This window comes from Diorhabda sublineata, chromosome 11 (genome assembly GCF_026230105.1).
Source record: "Diorhabda sublineata isolate icDioSubl1.1 chromosome 11, icDioSubl1.1, whole genome shotgun sequence".
NCBI classification, from domain to species: domain Eukaryota; kingdom Metazoa; phylum Arthropoda; class Insecta; order Coleoptera; family Chrysomelidae; genus Diorhabda; species Diorhabda sublineata.
The window spans coordinates 8,770,657-8,798,577 of NC_079484.1; the positions used below are offsets into that span (position 1 = coordinate 8,770,657).

At 30.6% G+C, this 27,921-nt stretch overlaps 1 protein-coding gene across 14 annotated transcripts in view; it reads left to right on the forward strand.

Annotated features, from left to right (window-relative positions):
- Positions 1–27,921, forward strand: part of LOC130450233 (disks large 1 tumor suppressor protein) — a 1,338,131-nt gene that overhangs the window by 1,277,086 nt on the left and 33,124 nt on the right. For 6 of the 14 annotated variants that reach the window (XM_056788509.1, XM_056788517.1, XM_056788510.1 and 3 more), the window contains 6 exons: positions 3,720–3,942; positions 9,210–9,364; positions 12,508–12,757; positions 13,398–13,500; positions 13,765–13,818; positions 27,181–27,222. In XM_056788509.1, the coding sequence (XP_056644487.1) occupies positions 3,720–3,942; positions 9,210–9,364; positions 12,508–12,757; positions 13,398–13,500; positions 13,765–13,818; positions 27,181–27,222 (827 nt within the window). The remainder of the gene's footprint in view (positions 1–3,719; positions 3,943–9,209; positions 9,365–12,507; positions 12,758–13,397; positions 13,501–13,764; positions 13,819–27,180; positions 27,223–27,921) is intronic. The other 8 variants (XM_056788522.1, XM_056788521.1, XM_056788514.1 and 5 more) reach the window with 4 other exon arrangements.

The following is a 27,921-nucleotide window of genomic DNA, read 5'->3' on the forward strand; positions in this document are numbered from 1 at the left end:
CTCGAATAGTATGTGAAGGAATAATTTCCGCGCCCCATATAATATATATTTCTCCACAATATACTAAAATTTCAAGGAAATCGGACGTATGCAACCTAAACTAAATAATTACCAAAAGTTTTAATACATTGTTTAAATTATTATGATAAATTGTTCATTTTTATATGTTTTAAGTACAGTTTTCGGACAAAAATCGAGAAATTTATGGATTTTTTTACTGGCCAAAGGAGTCTTAAAATTTTGGTTTTCAAATTTATTATTTTTACCTGGAATGCACCGAAAAAAAATTAACAATAATCTTTCTTTTTTTATTTTACTTTTGTTATAATTAATCAAAAATAATAATTCACGGCAACCTCTTTATTACAAAAATAAAAGAACAAATAAATTATTTCATCAAATATATCTTTAATACTTCGATATTAGATTTAAGGAAGGGGGAGGCATATTGTTATATATTGTTAGTAATTATTCCGTGATACTAAAAAAGTGTGACGGGTACACAACCGCATACCATCTTACGACACCAGTCGTAATTCAATGTAATGAACAAATATAAAAAGAATGGTGAGTGACTTTATCTATTAGGTAACCGTTGAACTATTGTTCTAGGTGTTTTTTCTGATATTATACTACACCATACTACTATGTTCTGAAATCACAAAAGCTAATAAAAGGCAGGAGCTCACAGTAAAAAGTTTGTTGATTATTGAAGATACGAGGCGATATTAGTGAAGAAATCGTTTCTCGAATACATTCAATCAATTTTAAAATGGTGCTTTTTGTCTCCAAGTGCTTTACCTCCTCCTACATCTATACTTGAAAATGAATCATGTTCCCTTATTTTCTTGAAATTTTTGTACTTTCCAAATCGATATAAAAATTGATTTTTTATTATTTCACATCTCTTTTTTTTTTCATTCAGTTTGTCCTTGCTGAATTCCAGTGGACCTCAAAGCAATAGCTCAACTGCTATGATTATTTTTTAATACAAATTGCAAACGAACAATAAAGTTTATCTTTAACCATCTATATGATTCACAGTTTAATATTAATCAAATTCGGTTCCTTAATAAACAGGTTAAATATCAAAAAACATCTTCTCTCTCTTCTTTTTGAAGACTGCTATTAACCTCTACTGGTTATTAAATAAATCAATGCATTGATTAGCTCAAGCTTGAAAAATTTAGTTACCCTTTTAACATAAGAAGGATTTTTTTAGAAGCAAGCAAAAGCGAGTAAGTTCTATTACTCTCGAGTAATGCCTGCCGAGTTGAGTTGCCCAATTGCTGCAGCATATAGACCCACAATAGAAGGTTTAAATAATCAACTTGTGAGGGAACGGTCACTTTCACCAGTACTAATTCCTCTTCATACCATTACTGTACCACCTCGATAACTGTGCACCTGTTGAGATGCTAGCAGATATGTCACTAATCCCGATTGTTTCTATACACTTATCCAATCTAACCTTGCTGTACGTTACCACGAGATAAAGACCAAACACTTGCACATTTTCCGTTGTATAAATTGGCTTCATTCAATTACTTTCTTATAGTTTGGGCACTTAGTAACATGTTATGATAGATCAGAAATTAACTAAGTAGCTTTTACAACGATATTTTAGCTTTGGCTCTATCCGTTGTCGGCCCAAAAGTCTATCACGTACTTTACCTATGTTACCATGTCTCTATCTGAGTCGACTACTGACACTTTCGAGTCGTATCTATCACAACTTGACTATTTGCAGTACTACCGTTTATCATACTTACATCCCTTAACATTTGGTTTTTTTTTAAATGTTTTTTATCAAATAGATCCCTTTTGCTTTAGAAACGTACAAAACCATTAGATTCTACTTTTTTTATAATCCTTTTTATTTGATCAAGGACATGAAATTTATTGAATGCTCCCTAGAGAATATTGATTGGTGTATGTTCATTTATCACTCTCAAATGATATAATATTTGTGCGATTCTACTGATAAATGAGTAAATTATTTGATTATGACCAGTTTACAACGATGAGCTCATTAGGAGGCCAATATAGTCTTGGTGTTCCCTGAAACTTTTAAACTAATATAGAAATTTCAAAGACTACCTGTCAAAAGTTTTTGCCCACCCCATTAAATATCAAAATAATACACTTTAACAAATTTCTCTTCCACGCCGGTCAAAACGGTGTCTTACAAAATAAAAAATAATAGTGTTCGTTATTTGTTTACTTTATACGAGCGCATGTTTATATTTTGTTGGTGAGTGCGACAAGTTGAAACTTGCAAGTACCGGCTGATTTGCTGATTAATCTTCAACTGTGAATTATTTCCACGGGGGTTATGATTGTAGTTTGGTCCCCATTAGCCCGTTTTTGATTTATTGCAAGTTTTAAAATGGGTAAAACCAAGGAACCATCGGATGACTTCGTGCATTAATCGTAAGTCTTTGCAGTCTAGCCAAAAGTAACTGTACAATTGTCGTCAAATTAAAAATACTTCGAGGTACCGTGGACTATAACTTGAGAAAACATACATCCACCAGGATCTTAAGCGATAAAATTGGTTCAAGGCGGTCTCCAAAAACCACAACTTATAGTATTGATCAGTGAACGTGACTCACTTACCCAGAGATAGCAGCTCAGGTCAATGAATCTAAAGAACTGGCTTTAAGTATTTCTACAATGAAAAGAAGATTGACAAAAGTTCACCTTTTTTGGACAGGAGGCAGTGGACAAACCTATTTTAAGAGGTCAAAATAAAAGAGGTTCCAGTAGGCTAAAGAACATAAAAACGCATGGAGAGTGGGGGAGAGTTTTATGTAGTGATGAGCCAAAATTTGAGGTTTTTGTGTCTAGAAGAGTGTGCGCCGCTGAAAGGAAGAACGAATGTTAGATACATGTGTAATCCCGACTCGCGGAGACTACTTGATGGTTAAGCTATAAAAAATTACTAACGGACAATTTAGTGCGTTCTATCCAGTGCTTGATCTGCAGAATTGGAAAGTAAGAATGTACTAAAAGTAATGATTTGGCCGTTACAGTCGCCCGACCTTAGTGAGAAAGGATTGTCCTTCTTCCATTTCACACCTTTTAAATATCCTGAAAAAGGAATGGAACCAAATTAATTAAGTTAATTAAAAATTTAAATATGTGTAAATGACCAGTTGTGTAATGAGAGAATATATAATAATGTAGTTTATAATAATGAGCTCCATGCAGGAAACTAATGGAGAAGGAAATATACTTTTGGAAATGCCTTACCAATATACAACAGTAATTATTTATAATATGTAGTTGGAAAACTTCAGATAGTACATCTTTTTGTAAACGATTGTTGACTTTTAGTTTTTCTAAACGTTTGAAAGATAATTGCTTTTATTTTATATATGATGATATCAAAGCGAAGAGTAGCTTGTGGTAGAGGTCTACCAGATCTCCCGTAGTTACAATGAGAATTGAACACTTTGATCTCTGATATAAGTAAACTTACAATTTAGTAAAATAGATTAGTTACTAGTCCATTCACCTCATTCTGTAGTTCTAAAAGAAAAATTAGTGATTATTTGGTAGCAAGTTAAACCACCTTCAAGATCATTGGAATGTCATTTTTTATTGTATCAATATTTTTGTGTTTACGACAGACTCTATAAATTACCTTTCTTTGTCAAAATCAAAATTTAACTGATTGATTTCCTTGATTTCTAACCTCGTTTATTTTGTTGCAGAGACATACGAACAGTTGTTCTACAAAAAGGAAATTCTGGTCTAGGCTTCAACATTGTAGGTGGAGAAGATGGCGAAGGTATCTTCATATCGTTCATTTTAGCCGGCGGACCAGCTGATTTGAGCGGAGAGTTGAGAAGAGGTGATCAAATCTTGAGCGTAAACGGGGTCAATCTCAGAAATGCCACGCACGAGGAAGCGGCGTTGGCACTCAAGGTAAATAATGTCAGTATCAAAGTAGTTATCTTCATTTTATTTGTGTGAAAAATTAACTTGTGCTGTGCTATATGTATAATATAATAATCTTAATTAAAAAAAGAGGTCAACCTATGGATCTAACCCAATAAGCTGAATGTTGTTTGAAAATTTACATTAAATTTCAACATTTAAATTAAAAGGTAGTAAAAGTTATGACGTTCTTTTCACTCTCAATCGTATTTACATTTATTAAAAAAGTTGTAGGAGATGAAATTCTTCACAAATTTTGCCTGGAACGTTTCCATACGTTGCACCCTTTTTGAAATAGGAACCTCAGAAGATAAAGCACCTAACTATATGTATCTTAATGCAGAGTCATGAATCCCAGTTGGTTTTTAATTTTTTTTACTTCTATATTAATCTTACATATACTTCGTTTTCTAATAATTGAATATGGAGCAAGGAAAATGTTATTTTTTTAATGTGTTTTTAATCTTAACAATGTTATTATTGTCATTAATCTTTTGCAACCTTCTATTCTTTTACCTCTGATAATTTCTCCGTATAGAATCAGAATTGTGCTAGACCAAACCCAAGCAAACGAAATTCGGCATAAAACAGTATCAGCAGGTCTTAATCCCATTGAACACGTTTGGGATTATCTTAAAAAAACTGTTCGTTATTAATGTTTCCCACTGCAAATACTTGACAAGTTATAAGCCATTTTGCCTGATGTTTGGGCGTGTGTGAAGTTAGCGTCTCATAGTTTGAAAGGGGTTCTAATAGCGTCCAGCATTGTTCTAGAGTTCCACGATACTTTTCATCAATAGTTCTGAAGAATTAAATACAGAAAACGGTATTTTAAAAAATGAGACTCTAACGATCGGAAATTAGCGTCTGATTATAGTGAAAAATCAAACAGGAATTTTTGGAAAACTACGATGGTCATAAAAGCTTTCGGTTTCATCAAACTAAAGTCAATATTGTGATCGTAAAAGATCCCTTAAACCGGCTACAGAAAAAAATAGTCGAATTCACCGAAAAGTATCATATTTGTTCTATGATGTACGAATCCCCGTTTCCATGACGTCTTAAAAGGATCCTTAATGCGCTGTACTGCCGCAATCCGATTGCAAATATGAAAGTTTATATGATAGCAGAAACTATACCAAAAATGTAGCGACCAAGCGCTGATTAAACTTTTTCAAATATTTTATGTGGCCGCGCCACGTTTTTATTTTTCTCTTTTAAGGGGTCGTATGAACGCTTTTTTTATAAAGCGTTCATACGACGTTCATCTCCCTGTTTTAAGAAGTCATAAAACCGTGGCCTTTAATTCTTTTATTTATTTTATTTTCCGCTTTTAAAGCATCATAAAAACGTGTTTTTGAGGTTTTTTTTATAATTTTTTCCCTTTTTTAGCGTCATAAAAGCGTGGTTTTTCCCCTTTCCGATTTCCTCTTTTAAGACGTCATAAAACTGTTGTTACATAATTTTTTATTTATTTCATTTTTTTAAACGTCATCATAACGTTTTTCAATCTCTTTATTCACTTCGTTATCTTCTTTCAAGACTCCATAAAAACATTATCTCTAATTTTTTTTCATTTTCCTCTTTCTAGCCATTATTAACACATGCTTTCTTTTTTTTATTTTCCCTATCTAAGAAATCATAGAACCATGGCCTCTAATTCTTTTATTCATTTTGTTTTCCTCTTTTCAGATGTAGTTTCTTATTTGTTCTACTTTTTTTTAACTTTGAGACGCCTTAAAAATGTAGTTTTTTATTTTTTATATTTTTTAGATTTCTTGAAAAGAAATTCTATTTTTCTCTTTATGAAAATGTGTTATTTTTTCTACTTTTATTTTGTAAAACTTCATGAAAACAGCTTTTCAGATTTTTTTGTGTCACTCTTTCTAGACATTATAAAAACATGTTTTCTAATTTTTTTTATTTTTATTTTTTAAGAAGTCAGAAACAGTGGCTTTTAATTAAGTATTCTTTTATTTTATTCATTTTTTTCCTCTTTTAAAACTTCATAAAAACGTTGTTTCGTATTTTTTTATTTTTCTTTCATATAAACGGATTTTTAACTTTTATTTTATTTTCCTCTTTCTAGACACTATAGATCCATGGTTTTCAATCTTTGGAATCTTTTCTTTTTAGATATCATTAGAACGTGTTTTGCAATTTTTTTATATATATTATTCTCCTCTTTTAAGACATCATAAAAACATGTTTTGCAATTTTTTTATCAATTTTGTATTCACTTTTTAGAAGTCATAAAACCGTACCTTCCCACCTTTTCAATTTCCTTTTCTAAGACGTCATAAAACCGTGGATTTTTCACTTTTTCAATTGCCTCTTTTATAACATCATGAAAACGCGATTTCTTATTTTTTTCTCTTTTAAGACTTCATAAAAGCGGGTTATAAAAAAATTTTGTTTTCCTCTTTCTACGTTGTGGAAATGTATCTTCTAATTTTTCATTATTTTCCTCTTCTAAGAACTCAGAGAACCCTGGCTTCTAATTCTATTATTTATTTTGTTTTCCTTTTTTAAAAGGTTATAATAATATTTGTTAATTTGTTTCATTTATTTTATCTTTCTCTTCTAAGACATAAAAACTCGTGATTTCGTATTAAAACAGGTGTCAAAAAATAATTTTCTAATTCATTCTATTCATTTTTTAACAGAGATCAATGATGATTTGGTCGAATTTTAAGAAATATCCCTATTATTTCTTAATTTGAGTAATATCAACACCCAATTCGTTCCAATTAATTACAAAATATTCCACAATATCTAACTTTTGCTTTGTTTACCTTTTGATTTAATATTCATGTTTGCAGAATTGAGTATATTGGTTTTTTAAAATTTAAATGTAACAGACCGACAAAATTTACACATAACTCGATATTTTTCTAATAACATTTTTTTCTAACTTTTCTTCTATATTCAGATCCCCAAAAATCGCATAATTAAATAAGTTTTCGTACAAACATCAATTTTTAACATTTCTAGAGCTACAGAGTTGCATTACCCAAATCATAGTGATCGCATATGTTTGAGGCATTTACTAGTGCAATAAAGATCCACTTTTTCCGGTAAATATAGTTCAATAAAGTTGTTTATTGCATGAACGTAGAAAAAATACATTTTTAAGTTAAATTTTATTACAAATTCGCTTATTTTATTACCAAAATATAGCAGTTATAAAAAAATTGTATGACATTTGTGTTAAAAGTGATTTAAATTTAATAAACATCATTTCTAACACACACATCATAAATAATTATTACATAACTTCATTTTGGTTTCAGCCCCCAAAAAATGTCATAATCACAAAATGTAATGAAAGATCTGTTTAAAAATCAAATTAAATCAAATTTTCGATCATCCGAATTCTTTAAGATTTCTCAATTATTTGAATTTTTTGTCTTTCAAAACCTCGTGTAGAATAAATCGTGAATGTTAATGAAAATATTTTTATAGTCCCCTTATCATAAAACAATCCATTTAACAATTATTTGATTGATTTACGCACACTTCTATATAGCAATAAAATGTTTGTTTTGTCTTGTTTCTTAAACAATGCATGATGTTGAATAAAACTATCTGGTGGACGTTTCACTCCCATCTAATAATGTCCCGTAATTAAATCAGGTAGCATTCTTGTGATAGAAAGCTCACCAGAGATGAATATTTGTAAATTTGAAATTCGTTTTTAAAAGAAATCTTATATTCTAATTAAAATCATATTTAATTCTCGGCTCAAAATTCCAGTGTCGTTTTTAGATTTGTAGCTCGAATTAAAATTTACCTCCGATGTAGCCACCACTTTTTCACATAACCTCGAAATTTATGTGAAAAATTCCAATAAACAAGTTTTCGTTTTTCATTTATCTTTCAAAACAAATTATTTTTTTATGACTCTTAGTGAAAACACATCCTAATTTTTTCGATTAAGAAAATATTTATTTTTTAACCTTATTTTGACTTAATATAAAAAAATACGATAATTTTCAATCGATTCACGTCAAAATATTGGCTTTTTAAAAAAAGTCAGTGGGCTTTTTGTTCGTTGAAATCTCTACTTTCTAATAACGTAAAAAGATGGTAAGTTTTCTCAAAAAATGCAAAAAGAAAACGAATAAAACTTAAATCTGAAATTTTATTTTACATTGGAAAAACATGAAATTCCATGTTACATTAATAAACATAAGTAGTTAAAATGTAAAATTTTAATAAAAGCTTAAAAGTGTACATAATCAAAAAAATTTCGGCTTGGAGTTTTTTCTGCTTTTTTTTGAGAAAATTAGCTATTATAATGAATATTTTTTACACCATCAGAAAGTAGATATTTCAATTAACAGAAAGCCGACCGATTTAAAAAAAAACACTATTTTGACGTGAGAATTTTCGAAGAATAATTTGGGTGCTTCTTCCATATTAGTCAAAATAAAGTAAAACATGAATATTTTCTAAATAAAAAAAATACGTTTGCGACATAAAAAAGTAAGATTTCATCGAACTTCGTAGAAAATATTTTTTTAATGATAGAAAACCAGAAAGATTAGTTATTCGAATTTTTCACATAACTTTCGATGTTATATGAAAAAAGTTTAATACAAAATTTGTAAAATTTTTTATTACCTACAATTTTATTGTTCTAAGTTTTTCCATAATATAACGTTTTTCGTATTTATTTATACTCTTTCTATTCTTGGGTGAATTAATGAACACTGTCTCTTACGTTCTTAATTAATTTACACACTATACAATACACTTAACTTATAATAATTTATTTATAAATATCATTTAAATAATTTCTGCGATTACTTTTACTAATTCGTTCTTTTCACTACGACTAATTAACTGCGCTACATTATGTTATTTATATACAAGAAATAAATAAATAGACTTTCCTACAAATTATTTAAAAGAAATACTGTAAATAAACCGCCCGCTATAATAAAAAGTTCATCAAAGGCGCTTCCGCCAATTATAAAAAATGTGAAAGAAAAATGCCGCGTGAATTCGCCGAATTTTTAACATTCCATAATAGCTGGACAGGGCCGCCCTAGGGAACCATTTTGCGAACTTGATGTAACAATAGGATTTGAAGTTTCATCGCAAATCGAAATAATGTTTCTTTGTTTTATTCTCTACCTTTTCCAATTGGTTTAATCCCACTATTTTATCCACGTTGGTATATATATTTCAAGTTTATTATTGCTTAAATAATAATTATTATTTTCTTAAATAGCTGAACTTCATTTGTTATATTTCAGGGAACGAGTCAAACGGTAAGCGTAGTGGTTCAGTATAGACCGGAAGAATATAACAGATTCGAAGCCAAAATTCATGACCTCAAACAACAGATGGCACACCCAGTCACGGGAGGCACACTACTCAGAACATCACAAAAACGATCTCTTTACGTTAGGTAAATTATTTTTATGAAAAAATTTTGTAAAAGACGATTTTTGTATTTCATTTTTTATAATTTTTTAGTTTGTGTAAGTACAATTGTTCGTCAATATCATTTTAATATTATTTTATACGTCATTTTTCAAGGATATGTCTTGACGATATATTTCTATTATATCCTGTTTTTAAAATAGAAGGACCAATTTAGGAAACCTGAATCACACCACCAGAAATCACTGGAAAAGTTACCAGATTGGAAGCGATGATATAAAATACTGGTCGTACTAAAATCACAAACTAAAGAATAATTAACCTAATAGATATTTAAACTAATATTATTGAAACCAAAAAAAATACAACGAATTGAAAAATTAAATTTATAAAGAATTTCAAGGTCGGTGTCTACGTTTGTAAGAAGTTTAATAACAGGGTCAAATTTGATGGCACATGAAATTTTGAAAAGTTTTGTATTTATTGGTGGAAAAAATTTTAAAACAGTGATAAGATCTGCTTTGTGTCTGATCACTATTTAGAGAGCAGTCGATGTTTGTGTTTCGAAAATTGATCTATTTGAGAAAAGAAGATCAGTTCAATAAGAAATTGGTTGACTATGAAATATAATAAAATGTTCTATTGCAAGTAAAAGAACTTATTTGGTTTAAAAATTGAAATAAATCATCAAAAATATCTCTATGTGATAAACTTTAGCAGAATTAATGTGTTTGTCATCACTTCTACCATATATTTATTATTTAGAATATTTATTAGGAAGATTAGGTAACTGTATAGAACAAGAATTTGCCAAATGGTACGGGAAAGGCCCTTTTTTTGATATACAACCTACTATAGTTAATCCTCATTCTGAAAACATTAAACATTATTTATAACAAATAAATATTTTACAGTATATCAGAACTATTAATTACATTGTCTATTATTTGTTAACTAAAGAAACAGTAAAAGTTATAAATAATTATTCACCGAGAATCTGCCTCAGTGTCAGAGAAAGAAACGATTATCGGTTTCCCAAGGTTTGCATTAGAAGATCCTTTACATTTTTTTGTTAAAATGTAGTATTTTTGGCTGCTTCTTTATTTTTTACTTTATCCTAATTAAATTCTATAGGGTTCAATTCACAATGATATGGTGGCAGCCAAAGTATAGGGCTGGCAATTGAGTACTTTCTTTTGTTACTACTTCAGAAGCAAGTAGTGCGAGATTTCTATTAAAGCTGTTAGTTGTGGGTTAATTTTAAATGGAGTGCAGAAACGAAAATGTTCGGCATATTTTACTTTTTTATATCCGTAGAGGAAAGAAAGCTGCTGCGGATCACAAAGAAATATGTGAAACTTATGGTATTGATTCCTTAACAGAATTGTTATAAAAAATTCCGTACTGGAGATTTTTCCCTCAAGATGATCAATATTCTGGTAGGCCGATTGATGATGATGATAATGATGACCAAATCAAAGTCATAATTGATGAGGATCGTTATAGAACTTTTCTAGAGGTTGTGAAGAGGTTACATATATCGCACACAACAATTGAAAAACAATTAAAATGTCTTGGGCTTGATATTTGGGTAACTCACGAATTGAAAGAAATTCATTTAACACAAAGAATCAACATTTGCGATATGCACTTTAAGTGATATGAAACCGCCCTTTATTGAAAAGAATCTTTACTGGTATTGAAAAATGGGTCTTGTACAGTCCTGAACAAGCCACAACAAAATCTGAAAGACAACAAAAACTCACGCTGTCAGTTTGGTGGGATTACAAAGGTGTTGTGTTTTTTGAGATGCTTCCAATGAACAAACGATCAGTTCTGATATTTACTGTCAATGATTAATGAAACTGGATGAAGAGAGCAAAGAAAAACGGCCAGACTTGTCACATCGGAAAGTTTTAGTGTTTCACCATGATCTGGCACAATCTGATTACCATTTATTTCGAAGTCAAACTTTCACAGATGAAGATGGTAAAAGGTCATTGAGCAAAATGTTTTATTTTATACTACAAAACCAAAATTACTTTCTCGAATACAATATTCATTTTAATATTTATTAATAATTCTTCTTATTTTAAAAATATTTCTGCATCAGCATGGGTGCAAACGTTTTGAATTGTGTCTTAAAAGTTTTCTTCTGTTATATGCTAAACTTCATATGGTTCATGATACATTACAGTCTGCAATTTCATTATTTACCATTATTTACCCATAGGATTTCAATTTCAAAGCTTAAGCTTATTGTGAACGCAGTATTGAAATATTTTGTTTTCACTGAAGAATATTAACAATAAATCTTTTTAAGCTGCTAAGTGTTTAAACTAATGTATACAAATATTGCTGCGAGGTTAAAGAATTTGGATACATTATGATACGAGGCTTTATTTGTCACTAAAATGATTTTTTTTGAGCACCAGGATTAACTTTGTCTATTAATATTTGTGTCAAATCATTAGATTTCATTGGATCAAGATGTAAATAGCAGTAGTATTAAGTATGAATCCTGATGTACATTGCATTATATCAATATATGTCCCATCTACATATATTTTTATTATTTTCGTATAATCTGTAAGTTTAGATTTAATGTCGCATGTTTCATCCAATACTTTTCTATCGTTTTCTACTTTTTTCCACCTGAATCCCACTTGTTCTACAAATTTTCTAGAAGAATCAATCGTGCTTGTAAAATTAACTACCTCTTTATTATCAACAGCTTCAAATATACTCATTTAGTAAGCTTCCTTTTCTGAATAGTAGTATAAGAGTAAATAATTTCTTCCACCAGTTTATCAGCTCATCCTCTAGTGATTGAAGATTAGATTTCCACAATTTCAGCTGCTCCCTCATATATTATGTATTTGACATAGCTACATTACGTTATCTGCAGAATCCTTGAAAATTGAAATTTGTTAACTAAAGTTATTAAGTACCCTGAAAATAAAAACCTTACAATGAAACAATGAAAATAAAATTGAATTGCTTAAACTTAAAATTGAAACATAATTTGACTGTACTTTAACTTGAATAGGTATAGTCGTCGATCTTCATCTTAAACTTCTATAAATTCGTATGCAGATGTTTCCAAAATGCTTTATGTACCTACCTCTAAAAAGATTATGAAAATAAAAATACTAATCGATTTTTCAGAGCCCTATTTGACTATGATCCAATGAAAGATGACGGTCTACCAAGTAGAGGTTTAGCGTTTCATTATGGTGATATTTTACACGTGACTAATGCTAGTGACGATGAATGGTGGCAAGCCAGACGAGTACTTAATACTGGAGATGAACAGGGTATGGGAATAGTTCCATCGAAAAGGAGATGGGAAAGAAAACAGAGAGCTAGAGATAGATCAGTTAAATTTCAGGGACATTCGCCTAACATACTCGATAAGGTGAGTAAACGTTTTTATGTACATTAAATAAAAATATTTGTGAAGTCAAATTGATTTTATAGTAAAATTCATAGAAAAAAATACACTAGAACTCCGTTAATCCGATTTTTGCATTATCCTAAATGTAAAAAATTGGGTGTCGGGATCCTTAAAGATTTTCAGCATTGGAATGCTACCACTGATTAAAATAGTCCCATAAACGTATTCTAATGGATTTCAGAAATTATCGATGAAATAAAAAATAATACTAGCAGTGAAAAGGTTAAACTAAGAAGCTAAAAGTTGGCGAACACTTGTTTAATTTCATTTAAAATTTACTGTCAACTTTCTGCATAAACTACAAGTACCATTTTAGTGTCTTTCGACTAGCAATTTAATTAGCTAAAATGAGAATGAATAGAATATAACATAACTTAAAAATTTTTCTAAACTAATTTAGGTTGAACATAAGATTTGGCAATTTAGTTACTTTATAGTACTTCCAATCTGATGAACCAAAAATTTGGTCATTTAGTTACGTTTTTAGTACTTTTAATCTAATAAATCAAAAATTTACTTATGTGCTAACTTTGCTGTTTAGTATATTTCTTTGTTAATATTTTTATCTATTACATGATTCATACATTTTCTATTTTTTCAGCAATCAACGTTAGATAGGAAAAAGAAAAATTTCTCATTTAGTAGAAAATTCCCATTTATGAAAAGTAAAGATGATAAATCTGAAGATGGATCAGACCAAGAACGTAAGTATAAACAAAATTATTAAATAAATTTACCATTATCCACATCTTATTAATTAGGTAAAAATTCATGTATTACATTTTTAGTTATTTCCGTATTTTTTTAATTACATTCGGCATGTTTTGTAGGTTTAGATGAAATATCTAATTTTAATTAAATGCTATAATATCACTTACCAAGAGATTAAAAAATATAAATACAAAACACGTTGAATATTACCAAGTTTATTCAGTTATATTTTATTTTTTATTCTTTTATACCTTTAGAACCCAATTCCAACCACATTAACTCCGTTAATGATAATGAAAAAAATCCTCAATGTAAGTATTTAGTGCTACTTATTATTTTTTCCATACAACTTGAAACAGAATTATATACATTATCAACTGAAATTCATGGTAAGCCCATAAATAATGATACTCCTTATATGTATACTTATACTTAATTTTCAGAAAACATTTACTTACTACAAAAATAACAAAATACAGCTGCGACTATTTGGACCCAAAAATGTTTTTTAATTGTGAAAATTCTCAATTATACCATATAAATGATGTAGTCATATATCTGAGACTGAAAATATACATTATGAATTAGAATATGTCCGGACATCCCTTTTATGTAACAGATACAATAAATTTAAAATAAAAAATAGCATAATCACATTTTAATACCCCACACCAATAATGTTTTCTCTATTTCCACATCTTCTGGTTTTGCTGAATCGGAGAAATTCTAAAAGCACATAAAGTAGATTTACCCCAGTTAAAGACTCTTTATTCCTCTGTATATATATATCATGCTTTTATGGTCTGTTACACTTGAATGAAACTGGAGATTCAGCTTCGATAAAACCAAAGGACACTAAAGGTGTTGAGGTCTGAGTTCAAAATCAACAATTACAGAACCTGCATAAAGAAATGTCCTTTATCCAAGGCTTTCTATACCTCTTTATCCTTCATGTTTCTATGACAATTTATGTTAAGACGAAACTAGATGTACAACTTTAATAAACTTGAGTGAAACTAGGGGTGTGTTAGATTTCTGCTAAAATCAACAGTGATAAACACCAATTGGAAGCCACATAAAAAATGTTGTCCTTGCTCTAAGACTTTTTAATCTACTTAATAGTTCATGTTTCTATGACCAATTATATTTGGATGAAACTAGATGTCAGTTTTAATTAGACAAAAAAAGCTCGAGGTGTGTAAGATCTCTACTGAAAAGCAACAGTCACAGAACACCAATTAAAACCCATATAAAAAACTTGTCTTCAATTCAAGACTATTTATTTTTTCATATTTCTATGACCGATTATACTTGTATGAAACTGGATGTTCAAGTCTAATAAGGCCAATGAAATCTAGAGGTTTTTTGGATCTCCGCTCAAAATGAACAGTGACAACACCAATTAAACTCCTCATTAATAAAAACTTGTCCTCACTTCCAAGATTATTTATGTTTCTTTATCTTTCTTGTGTGTAATTAAACTGGACGATTAGATCTGATAGGACCAAGAAAAGTTAAAGGTGTGTAAAATCTCTGTTTAAAATTAACTGTGGTAGATAACCAATTAGAAAACTTGTCCTTACTTGAACATTATTCATTTGTTCTTATCTGTCATGCTCATGTGGTCAATTAAATATGTTACAGCACCTCACGCCTTCAATGTCCATGGATAAATTTCTTGCAATAAAAATATTTACTAAATATATATATATATATATATATATATATATATATATATATATATATATATATATATATATATATATTTCAAACTTTTTAAGCTCTGTATTGTTTTTAATCCTCCACTCTTTTTACTATACCTCTCCATTGATTTCAGTCTTCTTTTGCTCTTTACTCAGTTATTCCCACTCTTCTTCTATCCATTTATTTTTCGGCCTGCTTGTTCTTCTTCTTCCTCTTCTGATTCCCTCTTCCTCCATTTGTGTTCTCTTGGCAATTCTGTTTGTATTCATTCTGCACACATGACCCAACCCCTTTGGATTCTGACTATTATTAAGTTTGTCATATATTTCTTTCAGTACAGCACTTCTTCAAGACTCATCGTTTATGTTCACACCCCTCAGTATTTTTCTAATATTTTCCTCCCACATTTCTATTTTTTAATCACTCTCCCGGGTTAAAACCCAGGACTCACACCTATACAATACAGTTGACATAATCGTTTTGTACAATTATACTTAGATATAACTAAATGTTTAGCTCAAATAAGACTAAATGGCACTAGAGGTCTGTAAGATCAAATAAATACTCACGTATGTAAAATGGGAATGGTACATGAGATCTAATGTTTTTACCAAATAAATAGAATCCAGTTACTCACTTAGCAATCCCTGTAACTGTAACCCATTATTTTTCAGTATGTCTTCAAGAGCTTTAGCTTATGAATAATTATTTCGAGATTTTTTTTCATTGCTTGAGCTTAGTTAACTATTGTTGTTTTCTCGAAGAAGAAATTGGTGTATATAATTCTGTATCACCTTGTTTGTGTGTACTGGTATAACAAATAATAATTTATTGGTATCAATCAACAAATTTTCATAATTTTCAACCTCACTACTTGCATTTTTAAGAATAAAGAAAATGTTTTATATCTACACGTAGTTTGATCACTAAATGTGGTTGAACTATCTACTTACTATCAAAATTATATGAATCAATTAACTTTACTCGACTTCTTATTTCTTAGAAATTTTTATATACATATTTCGTGAAGATTAGTCTTGATTTAAAGTCTCCTAACAATGCAAACAATCAGAAGTCTTTGTTTCGTCATTTAGACTTGAAATGCGATGATCACGATTTTTATGAATTTTCAATTGTAAAAATTTGTTGATTCATGTTACTTTGATTTTAACGAATTTGCTTGCAATACTAACTTGCTGTGTATCATTTGTTTGACACTAACAACAAGGCATTTGGTAGAATATTTTAAAATGATTTTTTTGAATAGTGTCTTAAATTTACAGGAATCAGCCCTTAATTTTTGCTAATTTATATCTACAGGTATTTTTGGAAGGGCTGTACATAAAGAAGTTAAAGGAAATTGAATTAAAAAATTGGTTGAAGTAATTTTACACTGTCTATCACCCATATACAATATATATAATTACACTCTATACAGTACATTTTTAATATCACAATAATAGATTTAGAACAAAAATAAACAAAACAAATAAATAAATAGACCTTCCCGGAAATTATTAAAAAAACAATGTAAATAAACCGCTTGCTATAAAAAATTGTTTACATTCAAACATCAAAAGAAACCCGCCATGTTTGCCTTCACCAAATTTTAAAATTCCATTATAGCTGAACAGGTCAGGCTACGGACCCATTTCGGGAACTTGTTCATAACAATATGTTTATCTTCAGTGGATGAGTTTTCAAGGTCGCCCCAAACGTTTTCTTCCGCCGAGGTTTCTGGTGGATGCATATTTTTTCAAGTTGTAGTCCAGATATTTTGATTTCGGCGCAATAGTACGGTTACTTTTGCCTAGCTTAGACTGTGAAGACTTAGTTTTACCCATTTTACAACTTACAAGCCCGATTTTGCGACAACGAAAACAATTAGTTTGTCAATTTCACAAAAAGATTTCTTGAAACGATAAATATAAATCATAGCACGTGCAATCATAAATATCGAAGAAATAATTCACTAAAACATGAAAAGAGAATCCAAATTAATCTGAAAATTTCAAACCAATGGATCGATTTGGGAAATACGAGCAACATATGCTACAAATGTATTTTATTACTGAAAACCACTTCATCAAATATTGCTCTTACTGCAATCAGTTTTTATGTCCCGAAACAAAGTTTTGAACACTTTTGTAATTTTGTCGCGTACGATATGATTTTTTTTTTAAATTTAATTTCTAAATTTGATACAAAAAATAATCACAGAAACGATATCACGTAGAAAATAATGCGAAACTGCAAATTTCCACTGGGTAACTTTGAATGTATTCGGGGCCGGATTAAGATTTATAAGGCCCGGGGCTAATGTAATGACGGGGCTCCTTAAGGAATTCGGAAACTCGGAAAAACAAGACTAATAAAAGTGATAGGCATTTCCAATAAATTAATTATACCACATATTTCTTGTACAAATAATTATTACATATATTATATCTAAAGTATATATTATAACTATATTTTAGAATCTCGGTAACAATGTATACATTCGAGTTTAAATTTATATGCTCTTTTGAGTACCACATGAAAAAGTCATTAGAATTTTTTTCTGCACTTTGAGCTGTGAAGTTATATGAAAAAAATACAGAATGTTCTCCAAATGATGGGGCCTTCTTGGGCCTGGAGCCCGGAGCTATAGCCCCCCAAGCCCCTAGCTTAATCCGGCCCTGAATTTATTCAATAGAAATGTATACCTACCACAAAGTGAACAATCAGCAATAGACAATGTAAATGTTCTCAACCAACTTTTTATCAAAAATTTTTAGTATCCATCCATTCCTTTTCTGTACCAGTTTTCATAATTATGCAGGGTGTTTCCAAATTCTTGCGACAAAATTAAGGTGATTGCTCGTATGAAATTAAGATGTGTCTTTCCTATAAAAAAACTTCCTCAGCCCACTCCTTTCCGAGAAACACCCTTATAAGGAGGTGACTAAAATTGAGTTTTTATTTTTCTTAAAGCTAGAAACTTGAAATTCTGTCATTTTCGGACACTCACGGGTAATATTTCAATATTCCTCTTATACGGGGGTGACATTAACAACCCTTACTTTATTTCCTTAATTAAAAAATATTTTTTATTGTAAAATTTTTCCCCAAAACCATTAGCTGCATACAATAAAATAAACAACTCAATTTATGATTTTTTTAATAAATTAAGTGGAAAATAGTAAATATTTGAAATTTAATAAAATTCATAATAAATGCTTAAAAATAAGGGTCCACCCTCATATAATGTAACAAGAATATAGAAAAAATACTTGTCTCTAGGCCTTTGCGAGTACACGAAAATTACAGAAATTCAAGTTTCTAGTTTTACTGAAATTTCAAAAAAAAAATGAAAACTAAATTTTGGTCACCACCTTTTGAGGGTGATATCTCCAAAAAGGATGGACTGAAGAAATTTTGTTATAGGAAAGCACGAGCAATCACCTCCTGAATTTTGTCGCATGAATTTAGAAACACCCTGTATGTAATTTAGGTATGTAGGTTGTCGAAAAAGTATAGTGTACAACACTTGAGGAAATTAAGATGTTTGAAATATCGTATTTTTGGCACTAGTTGCACAATATATTATTTTATAATGACAATAGTACATTATGTTACTAGGAGTAGAAGGCCATCATTATTTTTGAGCCCAGATTCTTGCATTGCCGAGGCGAGGCGAGGCGAAACATATAATTGGTCATCTGCTCCAAGGGACATATACTAGTTTTTCTTCAAGCGTATATTAATATCTATATTATTATTATCGAGACATTTTCACAATACACTTTTCAAAACTGATAAACATCAAATTAAATGACTGTTCCTGCCTACTTGGTTACTGCGTTTCTCATTATTTTGTTACTAGTACAATAATGAGTGTTCATTATTTTAATAGTAAAAGAATAAGTTATTTCTACGATCTGTGTTGCCGAAAATAATATAGATATTATTATACGCTTGAATAAAAACGAATTATTTGATAAATTTTAAATTGAAAAATATATAATTATATATATATAAGTACAAAAAACAGTGATTCTTGAAACTAGAAATAGTTACTGTTTTATTCATCCGTACTGTGCCAGAAAATTGAATTCTAATTATCTCAATAAAATTTCCAAAATGTATTTGTCCATAATTTGGAAATTTCTCTAAAGAACCCCCGGTTGCAAATATTATAAAATGATTCGTTATCAATTTGTTGTTAACCAATTTCCCGAAATAAAATACCACATGCTTAGTCTTTCCAGGCAAGTCGCTTTATTGAGGAATTTATGAAAACTTATTTTTGGGGAGGCATATAAAAACGACGAAGCATCTTTTTCATTCGGTAGAAAGGGATTCGCGTTAAATATTCAAATAGATTCATGAAAATGAACTTAAAAAATCTTATTATAAAAAAGTCTTAAATTTGCAGTATGGTGAAAAGGATAATATATATTTTGAAGATTCTCTTCAAACCCATCTGTTCATCATAAAATTTGTTCAGTTATATATAGATATAGTAAACTATCTGATATCATATAATTCCAATTTAGATATTCACATTCAATTTTATCTATAAAATAATAAAATATAATAAGAACTTTTGCAATAAAAATGGACTTGAATTTTGATATGGTAATTTCTTTGAATTAAGTCATAAATTTTTTCTTTTTCTTCTTTTTATTACATTCGACAGAAGACATTGAAAATTTGATATTTTATGTCAGCTGGCAATCTAAACTGCAGACAGAAAAGTTGTATAAAATTATATTGATTCGCATTAATAATTTCATTTTTATCATTTGTTTAAACACAATTATTACAATTAAATTATTAAAATACGAGTTTCGTTTTTTTTCAACCTTCGACATAATCACCGAAGAGGGACATTTGTCAATACCGTCTTTAAAGAAAGTTGCCGCTAATGAATTCAAGTAGAGTACAAAACAGACTTTTAAACTTTTGGAAATTCTATAGATAAAGCAGTAATGTTGAATCTTCGGTTTTATTTAACAATTCTGTCATCTCGCTGAACCAGGTCATCTGAAACGACAGATTTGCGTTCTTGGCCTCCTTCATCATGTACATCATTACGGGCATTTTTAAACTTTTAAACTCAACACCATCACTCATGAAGCTTTCCCTATATATACGACTCATTCTCCAATTGGTTTCTGCAGCACTATGACCTTCAGTCGGTAGAAAACGAATCATACTTGGCGGGAGCATTAATAATGGCGGACATGTTTACGTGGCTGTAGCACAACGCCGACTGACGCCTACAGCACTTACCCGCGTATCGTCGGCACAGAGCGATCGGAAGTTGAAAAAAAAGGTTCTCGTATAAGTTAGTGGGAGTTAGAAAAGTACAATCGCGTTGAAAAACAAAGTACAACAATATAAAATACGATTATTCCTCTCTATAATATCAATCACAAGCACTAACAACTAATCTTTGGTAACTAACCAAGTGAAACTGTTATAAACAGTTACAATAATACTCTTCGGATAGCATTTCGTAAAATTTCAACAGCGGTTTCAATGATTTCACTCGACCGAAATAGAGGTACAAGTATCAGTCAACTCTGCAGTTTTTTCTAGTAATATTGGAACATACGAGGGTTGTTACTTAACTTTTGAGATATGGCAACACTGATGAGAACATGTCAAATCTGACGTTGACATCTTAAATTTTGACAATTTTTAAAGGTAAACGTACTCAGAACGTATTGTCATACGAGTGCTATTTGATTTGTTCTTCTTCATCAAGAAATATTTTCCTGTGTTAATTTTCTATGATTAAACCAACAGCAATGCGCCAATTAACTCGCCTCGATTTTTGGTTATGAAGCACCATCTCTAGCTACCATGTTTTGCTGCTTTTCCGAATTCAATCGTGGTCGCACTTCGCTACAAGATGAATGTCGTGAGTGTAGTCCAAAATCAGCTGTTGTGCCAGGTAACATCGATACTATGCGTAAACTGATGTTGCAAGAGCGTCATGTGATTGAGGCAAAATTGGGCATTAGTTCCACTCGCACACATTCAATATTTCATGAACATTTGACTGTCAAAAAGATTTGACAATCGCTCAAAACAAAGCTCGTGTCCATTTCTGCAAATAAATGCTGAAAAATTCAATTGCCATCCATCAAAAGACGTCTATAAGATCTTGACAGGCGACTAGTCATGGATCTATGTATATTAATCCGAAACTAAACGACAATCGATTTTATGGGTCTTCCAAGACTAGCTAAATCTAACAAAATTTGTTCGCGTACGAAGCATTTTGCAGCAAATGGTCGCCTGTTTTATCGGATTAACTGGAAATTTCGTCACCGTTCCATTATAGCAACCTAGAATGGTCAATTCTGAATAGTACACCAGCATTTGTTTGTCAGAATGGTCCGAAAAAATTAGATAAACCAATCGCAGAAGACGAATCATTCTTCACTACGATATTGCGAGCTCTCACGCATCAGTTCAAACAAAAACGTTTTTTAAAAGTCGAAACATCGAATTATGAGCCATCCGCCGTACGATTTCTTCTTATTCCCACAGATCTAAAGTTAATTAGGTCAACGTTTCTCTATATGCGTTCAAATCACATGTTTTGGAGGTGCCTCAATAGGAATTGAAAAAATTAAGTAGCACCCCCGGTAGTGTTACGATTATTTACAATTATGAATTCACTTTGCCTTGAAAAACATACAATTCTATTTAGAAAGTTATACTTTTGAGCTTTTGCAAATATATTTTAACATATGAAGGAAGCTCCATAAACTATTATTCAAAGCAAAAACCACCCATTCAGAATATAGCAGCGGTGAGTAGTTTTCCCACCAACAAGCATATGTTATCGGCCAAAACCGATTTCAGGACAAACTAGTTTTGCCTAGGTCAAACTACTTAATCCTGATATAAATACGCACATTCTAGAAAAAACTAGTACTGTCTAGTCAAAACTAATTTAGTTGAGTTTTCTTCTTCAAATCAAAAACAATGGAGGGAAAAGTTTTTGATAGAAACTTTATAAAGTGAAAGTAAAAAGCATTTTCATTATAATGTGTTATCAATGAGGTTAGGTTAGGCTATGGCACTATGCAATTCCAAGTACCACCAGACCACTCCATGTAAAAATAAATGAAATTTTAATGATTATTACTTTTATTTAAAAAACACTTATTATTTGTTAAGGTATCATTGTTTGTATTACCAATTATCCATAGCTTTTAACGACGAATCATCATTGTTCTAATAAAAATGACTATTTTTCCAATTCCAGAGTATTTTATTCAAGTATTTATATCAAGATCAACTAGTTTGGCCTAGGCAAAACTAGTTTGTCCTGAAATCGGGTTTGGCCGGTAACACATACATTTTTGAAGGAATAATATATATTAAATTCCCACATTCAGTATGGTGCAAATGAAAGGAATAAATCCCGAAACCCGTCGATTTTTATTTCTAAACAGGCTATTCGTAAGGATACCTTTTTATTTTTGACGTCATCTATATGAGCGGATGACGTCATCGCTAAAATTTTTAAATGGAAATGTGGGTGTTGTAATACATTATTTGAAAGGTCTTTTAAATACCTATTCAACCATATCAATATGTACAGTAATTAATTTGCGTATTGTCACAAATATTAGTTATAAAATTTCAACAGATTTCTTAATAAAATATATTGAGTATGATGTTTTTATTGACACACAAAAATAAATTTTGTAAAGGCCGTCACTGGTAATGAAATGTCTTATCAACCTACTTTTTACTTTTTTTAAAAATCTAGTTACCTTATCAACATCAACATTAACACTTGGACATAATTAACTTTCTGTCAAATCATTTATAGTATTATTGTATTAGACGATTTCAAAAAGTCTGTATCTATCAACATGAAGCTGACTGAAAGGCCAAGAAGTGAAATTCTAATAACGATTGGTTGTGGAGATAAAGCACGTACGCAGAATGAAGTATATACGTTATTTGATAATAAATACCCCAACCGAGAACCAATTTCAAAATCCACTATAAGCAAAATTGAGAAGAAATTCAGAGAAACGGGTCATGTCAAAGACCTCCCTAAAGGTAGTAGAAAACCAATATCAGAAAATAAACAACTAGATGTTCTATTAGCCTTTCAAGATAATCCCCATACCAGTTCATGGCAAGTAGCATTAGATAATGACATGGACCATTCAACAGTTCTTAGAAAGCTAAATGAGGAAAAGTTGCATCCCTACAAAGTAACAGAGATCCGATGTTTTTAAAAAAGGTTATTTTCTCGGATGAAGCTACATTTCTACTAAACCTTCATGTCAATCGTCAAACTTATCGGTATTTGGCTACAGAAAATCCACACTGGATGCAAGAGTACCGTACTCAATACCCAGAGAAAGTTAATGTTTGGGTGGAAATAATAGATTATTGGGCCATATTTTCTCGAAGAAACCTCGATATTTAGAAATTCTTCAAAACTTCTTGCTACCTGAATTGCTATTGCTTTTTTTGTAATCTCGTTTTTCATGGATAAATCAGTAAAGGGCATACTTTTATTTACTTTACATATTGATTGATAATTGAAAGACAATGTACTATTATGTTATAGCTATTCAGATCCAAAATAGAAATGCCAAATCACCAGTCTACGAAAATTAAAATTTCTATTTCCATATCATATGTAACAGTAGATCAGTGATGTCTTTGCCTGATGACATTTGAAGATTAAAGTGATGATTTTGAAATACGGGGGTTGTTTTAAAATTATCTTCACAATCTCAAAAATTCGTAACTTCGAAAATAAACAAGATATTTATATTCTGTCTTTTGCATGTATTACTGCAACTAATAAAGTTTTTTTAGCACACTTCAACATGCGCACCATTGGTGGCCCTAAGCATTTCCAGTCTGTAATTTTCAAGCCAGGTACGCTGTAACATATCGTCTGTGATTGTACTAAAAGCTTGTGTAATGCGGCGTTTCAAGTCATCAATGTCATTAACCGCTGTCCGGTAAACAATGTCTTTTAAATAACCCTACAAGAAGAAGTCGAGTGGTGTTATGTCCGGAGACCTTGGTGGCCATGGAATTGGGCTATCCCGTCCAGTCCATTGGTTGGGAAAAGTTTCGTTGTGTTGTTCCTGAACTGCTGTCAACTAGTGTGGTGGTGCACCATCCTGTTGGAAGTAAACAATCGGCTGTAATTCTTCGAACCGAGGAAGAGGAAGTTTTTAAGCATATCCAGCCAGTAACTAAGGTTTCTATTAAGAAGAAAGGACCAATGATTTTGTTGTGCATAAGCCCACACCACACATTAACCTTTGGGCTGTCTCGTTGAAGCTCGATTACTGCATGTGGGGTATCAGAACCCCAAATTCGTATATTGTGGCGGTTTATTGTCCTTGCCTCATCACTGAAACAAACTTTTTTCAAGAAATTTTCATCATGCTCAATACGTTGCAATATGTCTACGGCAAATTCTACACATTTGGTCGATCTGTTGGTAACAGTGCCTACAGCAACTGTACCTTATAGGCATAAAGACGCAACTGTTTATGAAGAACCCCGTGGATTGTGCTTGTAGGCATTTGAAGTTACATTGAAGCCTGACGAATTGAAGCTTTCGGATGGTGCTGAAATGTTTGCCGTATTCGCTCCACATTTTCTGGACTTGTGCTGGGTCGTCCGGCTCCACTTTTATGCAATATTGATCCGGTGCCATGTGCGGATGGAGGGTCTGGATGGTGGGTCCCTTTGGAATTTTGTCCTGAAGTTCCGTTGAACCTGTGTATCTGATTTCGTCTCTATGAACCACGCATTGAGCTTTTTGTTGTGGTGTCCACATCTTCACTTCTAACTGTTCACCTATTGAAAAACTTTATTAGTTGCAGTAATAAATGCAAAAGACAGAATATAAATATCTTGTTTATGTTCGAAGTTATGAATTTTTGAAGTTGTAAAGATGATTTTGGAATGGATATATATATATATATATATATATATATATATATATATATATATATATATATATATCCAAAATCATACATACATATATATACATAAATACATACATACATACATACAGTATACAGTAATTCAAGGCATTTGCATTCTTCTATTTTCCATTTTCAGATATCTGAAGAGAATTTCAGTTTTTTCTACTAATCTATCCATGTCATATTTCTCCTTCTTTTCAGGTATCCTTCTTATTTGATTTTTTTGACCACCAGTTTTCTTGTTTACCATTTTCCGTTCTTTAAATGTGTTCATACCAATTTAACTTTTTCTGTTTCTTTGTTTTATTGTTCTTATTTTGTTATTTGTCGTATACCTTAATTTCTATATCTGTTCTTTTTCATCTTAATTATGCTCATTTTAACTAGATCCTTCTTTTTTCTTGCACATTTCATTATTGGAACAATTATTGTATTGTGATGGTCTTGTTTGTTTCTTAGTACTATTTCTCTATTCTCCTAACACGTTATTTCCTGTCAAATACAATTTCTACATATTCATATATTGTTAGTCTTTGCAGTATCTTGTCTTTACAGTTTATTTCATATACATTTTCATCCTAATGTTTACAATTTACTATCATTACATCAGTTTTGTCATTATTAACTTCCGTTTTCTATTCTTCAGTCCATATATTTTCCAATTTCAACATCTTAATTACGATATTTGTTTTCAATACCACTTCCTCTGCACGTAGTAGTAAATTTATTTTGACTTTCATTATTTAGACTTGAAGGTTTGATATATTTTGATTTGATGTAGCCCCATTTTTTGTTACCAGATAAGTTTATTATTAAGAATTGCGTAATGATTTTACCCAGCAACCAATGCGTTTATATGACTTGTATATTCTCCATTTATGCTTTAATATGATTTTAAGGGCTACATGTAGTTATGGGTACTTAGCTTCTTTTGCGAAAATAATATATTCATTCCGGGTGTTTCAAAAAAAAGTTTATCCTGTCTCTAGGATAGATAGAAAAATGAAAAATATTTGGGGTTTGCTCAGTAAAAATTATCGTAACTACTACTTGGTACGAACCATGTAACTAGCTCCCTCTATGAGATTCAGACATAAAAACAGATTCATTGGATGTATCAGCTTCCAAAACATATTAGTATAAAATTTCAATTCAATGTTGCCTATTGTTGCCGCAAAATCGTGAAAAATGTGTACATATTTTTCAGTTTTCTATCTATCCTAAAGTCGGGATCCCCTTTTTTGATAAAACCCTTTATATACTAGAGGATAAAGAAATCTGTTCTAGTAATTACGTCTGAGTGAAGACAAAAATATTATTTTCTTTAACTTTTCACTTCTTAGACCAAAATAAATTTTGATAAAGGCCGAAGTAGTTTGGAACGTCAAGATTTTATCTTTTATAAACCAAATTTTAATTAAAGGACATCTGAAATCAAGAGAAGTCATCACGAAATAGACAAAAATAAATTAAGATACGTAGTAAAAAGGATAAAGATACTAAGGATGCTTCGCTTAAAGTCGATAACATATTTTATAGTTTTTTTTTTTTTTGAAGAGGAATGGATCTGAAATACCCTTCAAAATCATAGTTTTTTTAATGTTATATTTATATAAAGTAATAGTGCACCTAGTTATGTTTTAAATTTGATATGCGTTGATATCTAGTTGTAAGTGGCATCAGGGCCGGATTAAGATATATAAAATAATGACGGGGCCCCCTTAAGGAATTCGGAAACCCGGAAAAATAAAAAAAAATAATATCAATACGTTAGATTTGTGGTATCAACACCTCAAAAAATACAAAATGTTTTCCAAATGATGGGGCCCGGGGCCATAGCCTCCCCAAGCCCCAAGATTATTCCGGCCCTGCATGGCATAAATCGGTTTTTGCACAATATAATGTAAATAATAATCAAAAAAATCGTAAAAAGATACTACCAAGTCGTTCATTTCATCTTTAATGTGTACTTTTTCATTGCAGCTTTCATGCTCTGTTATACACAAGAAGATGCTAACACAGAAGGTACAGTATCGAATTTGGCCAATTTTGTGTTTAGAATAAACTTTTATATAAAATCTTTGAACGCATCAATGAAACTTTTGTTATGACCAATACAGTAGCGATTTTGTATGTTAACCTGAACGTCACATTTTTTAATAATTATATTTCAAGCGATTAAAACTTTATTTTGACAATATTGGAAAACTACCTTGGAGTATAAGAAAAAATTGATATCAAAAGTAAAGACAAATTTTGAGCTTGAGAATTGTATGTCTTATAATGACTAATTAGCTCTAACTAATGAAAGTATATCAAAAGAAAAAAACTGTAATTCAAATATGTTCGTCATCTTTATTAACAGAAAACAATTAATATGAGTCACACATGTTACAAAAAAGTACCGTTCAAAATTTATATAGATTGTAGTCACCTCTTATTGCACTCAATAACGTTCATCTTATCTGGATGAAATATTTTCCAAATTATTATTGATTTGATCTATTTGACCATGTAGCATATTTACGAAAAAAATTGTGCTGAATATGGGATGGTCAAACCTTTACAAATCACATCAACATCTATAATACTATAATATACATATATAAAAAATGCTCTGTTAGTACGTAGATACGGTTTTCTCTATCACCAACAATCCCAATCAACTTCCCGTTGGTGTCCAGGTCATAGTAAGGGAATTTGGTGGTTGTGGGTGGCGAAAAT